At 44.6% G+C, this 5000-nt stretch overlaps 1 protein-coding gene across 1 annotated transcript in view; it reads left to right on the forward strand.

The window, feature by feature from the left end:
• The window catches only part of LOC135095478 (phosphatase and actin regulator 4-like), an 88165-nt gene that overhangs the window by 82901 nt on the left and 264 nt on the right, over window positions 1-5000 (forward strand). The window contains 2 exon segments of the mRNA XM_063996327.1: window positions 945-1117; window positions 2786-5000. The exon segment at window positions 2786-5000 is cut by the window's right edge and continues 264 nt beyond it. Of these exon segments, the coding sequence (XP_063852397.1) occupies window positions 945-1117; window positions 2786-2801 (189 nt within the window). The 3' untranslated portion in view covers window positions 2802-5000.

Below are 5000 nucleotides of genomic sequence, written 5' to 3' on the forward strand. Positions count from 1 at the left end.
CCAAACACACTTAGCCGCACTCAAAACAACACAAAGCACACTCAAACACACTCAAACACACTCAAAACACACTCAAACACACTCAACACACTCAAACACCCAAAACACACTCAAAACACCCAAAACACACTCAAAACACACTCAAAACACCCAAAACACACTCAAAACACACTCAAACACACTCAAACACACTCAAAACACACTCAAAACACACTCAAACACTCAAAACACACTCAAAAATACTCAAAACACACTCCAAAACACACTCAAAGCATCCAAAACACACTCAAACACACTCAAAACACTCCTAAACCCTTTAAATTTACAAAAAAAAAATTCAAAACACCCAAAAATAGCCCAAAAATATCCGAAACCGCCCAAAACAGCCCAAACCCAAGAAGACTAAAAAGGAGCCCAAAAACCACACAAAAACAGCCCAAAACAGCCCAAAATACCACAAAACAACCCAAACCATCCTAAAACCGCCCAAAAACACCCACAATACCCGAAAACAGCCAACAGCCCAAATCATCCAAAAACAGCCCAAACCATCAAAAAACAACCCAAAATACCACAAAACAGCCCAAAAACACCCCAAAAAAAACGCCCAAAACAGCCAACAACAACTCAAATAATCCAAAAACAGCCGAAACCATTAAAAAACAGCCCAAACCATCAAAAATAGCCCAAGAACACCAAAAAAACAAAAAAACAGCCCAAACCATCCTAAAACAGCCCAAAAACACCCAGAATACTCCAAAACAGCCAATAATAGCCCAAACCATAAAAACAAAATACAAAAACCGCCCAATAACACAAAAAACAGCCCAATAACACAAAAAACAGCCCAATAACACCCAAAAAACGCCCAAAACCGCCAAAAAACGCCCAAAAAACGCCCAAATCACCCCAAAACAGCCCCTAACAGCTTAATTGGCCCTCAGATCATCCGGTTCAACGACTACATAGAGGTGACACAGGCGCACGAGTATGACCGGCGTGCTGACAAGCCGTGGACGCGCCTCACGCAGCGGGACAAGGCGGCCATTAGGAAAGAACTCAACGATTTTAAGAGTATGGAGATGGAGGTGCACGAGGACTCCAAACACTTGACCAGGTGTGTGTGTGTGTGTGTGTGTGTGTGTGTGTGTGTGTGTGTGTGTGTGTGTGTTTCGGGTGTTTTGGTTCAGATTGCTGTGTTTTTTCAGTGTTTTTTTTTGTCAAGGAAGCTGTTTGTGGTGTTTTTGGTGGAGAAAGTTGTGTTTTGAGGTGTTTTTGGTGGAGAAAGTTGTGTTTTGAGGTGTTTTTGGTGGAGAAAGTTGTGTTTTGTGGTGTTTTTGGTGGAGAAAGCTGTGTTTTGTGGTGTTTTTGGTGGAGAAAGTTGTGTTTTGTGGTGTTTTTGGTGGAGAAAGTTGTGTTTTGTGGTGTTTTTGGTGGAGAAAGTTGTGTTTTGTGGTGTTTTTGGTGGAGAAAGTTGTGTTTTATGGTGTTTTTGGTGGAGAAAGTTGTGTTTTGTGGTGTTTTTGGTGGAGAAATTTGTGTTTTGTGGTGTTTTTGGTGGAGAAAGTTGTGTTTTGAGGTGTTTTTGGTGGAGAAAGTTGTGTTTTGTGGTGTTTTTGGTGGAGAAAGTTGTGTTTTGTGGTGTTTTTGGTGGAGAAATTTGTGTTTTGTGGTGTTTTTGGTGGAGAAAGTTGTGTTTTGAGGTGTTTTTGGTGGAGAAAGTTGTGTTTTGTGGTGTTTTTGGTGGAGAAAGTTGTGTTTTATGGTGTTTTTGGTGGAGAAAGCTGTGTTTTGTGGTGTTTTTGGTGGAGAAAGTTGTGTTTTATGGTGTTTTTGGTGGAGAAAGCTGTGTTTTGTGGTGTTTTTGGTGGAGAAAGTTGTGTTTTATGGTGTTTTTGGTGGAGAAAGCTGTGTTTTGTGGTGTTTTTGGTGGAGAAAGTTGTGTTTTGAGGTGTTTTTGGTGGAGAAAGCTGTGTTTTGTGATGTTTTTGGTGGAGAAAGTTGTGTTTTATGGTGTTTTTGGTGGAGAAAGCTGTGTTTTGTGGTGTTTTTGGTGGAGAAAGTTGTGTTTTATGGTGTTTTTGGTGGAGAAAGTTGTGTTTTTCAGTGTTTTTGGTGGAGAAAGTTGTGTTTTGTGGTGTTTTTGGTGGAGAAAGTTGTGTTTTGAGGTGTTTTTGGTGGAGAAAGCTGTGTTTTGTGATGTTTTTGGTGGAGAAAGTTGTGTTTTATGGTGTTTTTGGTGGAGAAAGCTGTGTTTTGTGGTGTTTTTGGTGGAGAAAGTTGTGTTTTTCAGTGTTTTTGGTGGAGAAAGTTGTGTTTTGTGGTGTTTTTGGTGGAGAAAGTTGTGTTTAGTGGGTTTTGAAGTGTTATACTAGGTTAGCATGGAGGTGAAGTGGCATTAGAGCTCCAGGTGTGTGTGTGGTGTGTTTGCAGGTGGGGAAGGTGTCAATGGGGTGATATTGGTATGTCTGGGAGTTTGTGGGTGTGTTTTGTGGTGTTTTGTGGTGTTTTGTGGTGTTTTAAGGGGGTTAACAGGGTATTAGAAGTAGAGGGGGGTTAGGGGGTAGGGGGTTCAGTGTTTGTTTTTAGAAAGAGGAGGAGTTGCAGTAAGAATTTGGTGTTTGTTTTGTTTGTTGTGTTTATTGGGGGAATAGGAGAAAAACAGTAGTAATAGTAGTAGTAGTAGTAGTAGTAGTAGTAGTAGTAGTAGTAGTAGTAGTAGGTATATTTGTTTGTGATGGTAGCAGATCCCCTCCAGTAGTCTCACTCCTCCTCCCTTCCACAGGTTCCACAGGCCCTGATGAGGACTAGGGCAGACAGGATAGGCCCTTCCCATCCACCAGGCACCCCCTCCTCCACCCTCCACCCCCGGCCAGCCCCAGGTGGACAGCAGCAGCAGCAGCAGCAGCAGCAGCAGCAGCAGCAAGCAACGAAAAGTCCCCTTGTGGAAAATTTTACTCATCCGTGGCAGCTGAGAAAGAATTTTTTTGCCACTATTTGCCGTACGATTGTGTGGTCGTGTGTGGGCGTACCAGGCGTGTGTGGGCATGTACGCGTGCCCACACCCTTCCTGCCCGTGTGCACCGACCGGCAGTGGCCCTGTGCGTCTATGTGTGTGTGTGTGCGCGCGTTTCCTCGGACATGTGCAAGGGACGCGCTTCTGTGATACCAGAAAGTAAAACAGAGTGATGTGACAACTGTGTACATTACCCACCTTTTTCACCCCCACTGCCCCCCTGCTTCCCCCTGTGCCCTCCCCAGTGTTAAGTACTTTTTTAAGCCCCCTCCCAGCCCCCCAGCCCCCCACATGCCCCCCGTTTAGGAGATATTGAGTAATCTGTGTTATAAAGGTATTGCTTGGAGAATTGGACACCGAGAGGCCAAGAGAGAGAGAGAGAGTGAGAGAGACAGAGAGAGAGAGAGAGAGAGAGAGAGATGTGTTTGGCGGTGACAGACGGACAGACGGACAGTGTGTGTGTGTGTGTGTGTGTGTGTGTGTGTGTGTGTGTGTGTGTGTGTGTGTGTGTGTGTGTGTGTGTGTGTGTTAGAGAGAGAGAGAGAGAGAGAGAGAGAGAGAGAGAGAGAGAGAGAGAGAGAGAGAGAGAGAGAGAGAGAGAGAGAGAGAGAGAGAGAGAGAGTGTCTGTGTGTATGTTTGAAGAAAGACAGAAGGAATGGAGAGAGAGAGAGAGAGAGAGAGAGAGAGAGAGAGAGAGAGAGAGAGAGAGAGAGAGAGAGAGAGAGAGAGAGAGAGAGAGAGAGAGAGAGAGAGAGAGAGAGAGAGAGAAAATCAACTTCAGAATTTGTGTTAACTGGCCTCCCCCCCACACATCCCCCCCACAGTAACAGGCAGGTGTGTGGAGATACCCCCTCCCTACCACTACCACCCCATCTCCCCCCACACCCCCCACAAGATCACTGTATTAAAGTATGAATGGTAGGAATCATGATAGATTATATAGAGAGATGTAAGGTGTGTGTGTGTGTGTGTGTGTGTGTGTGTGTGTGTGTGTGTGTGTGTGTGTGTGTGTGTGACAACCAGACCCTCGTACACTCAGACAGACAGACGACAGGACAGCATTGTGGCTCAGATAATGCAAGAAATGTATTTTAGTAAAGAGAGAATGAAAGAAAAGAAAGAAAAAAAAACATTTGTATAATTGATTAGATGTATATATATATATTTGTTGCTAACCTTTGTATTGATGATGACGATGATCTCAGTGACCTGCACCCCCTGCCCGCACCCCCCCACCCCCTACATACACGGGGAGGCTCAGTGGGGGGGGGTGAGGGGACAAGCCAGGCCTGTTTTGTGTATCTAAGTATGTACATACAAACATACACTCCCGTTTAAGCAGTTAATACACACTGTATGATTTGTTAAGTTAATCCTGTATATATTGTATCCCTACCCCCCTTACCCCCCAGGCCCCCACTGACTCACTCTCCCCCTATCCCTGCCCTTCTACACCCCTCCCTGCCCCTCCTGGCCCTTCATGTGGGGTGTTTTGGGGTGAAAAATGACATGTATAGGATTTTCTGGGGTTTTGGGGTGTTTTGGGGTGTTTTGGGGGTGTTTTGGGGGTGTTTTGGGTATTATAGTATTGAATAAACTTACAAATATCTTACCATACCCTGCCTAATGTCTCCCCTACACCCCATGACTCCTGTATGGTTCTATGGGGTCAGATTAAGGTCAGGTTGGGGTTTAACAGATCACAGTAGGACGTCAGGCTTCCCCCCTTCTACCCACAATACTCCCCTATCTCCCCCCTATACTGCCCCCCCAACTGCCCTCTCCTCAGACCCATATATGTGTAAAAGAAGGAATAGGTGAAGAGGAAAGGAAAGAAGGAAGAGATGAAAGGGATGAGAAGAATGAATGATGGAAGGAGAAAGTTAGATAAATGAAGGAATTGGGAAGGTTAGAAGGGAAGAATGATTAAATAGAAGGAATGGAAGGAGAAATGAATAAAGGAGAGGAAAGAAGATTAATCAG

The sequence above is a fragment of the Scylla paramamosain genome, chromosome 49, assembly GCF_035594125.1.
Source record: "Scylla paramamosain isolate STU-SP2022 chromosome 49, ASM3559412v1, whole genome shotgun sequence".
Lineage (NCBI taxonomy): Eukaryota > Metazoa > Arthropoda > Malacostraca > Decapoda > Portunidae > Scylla > Scylla paramamosain.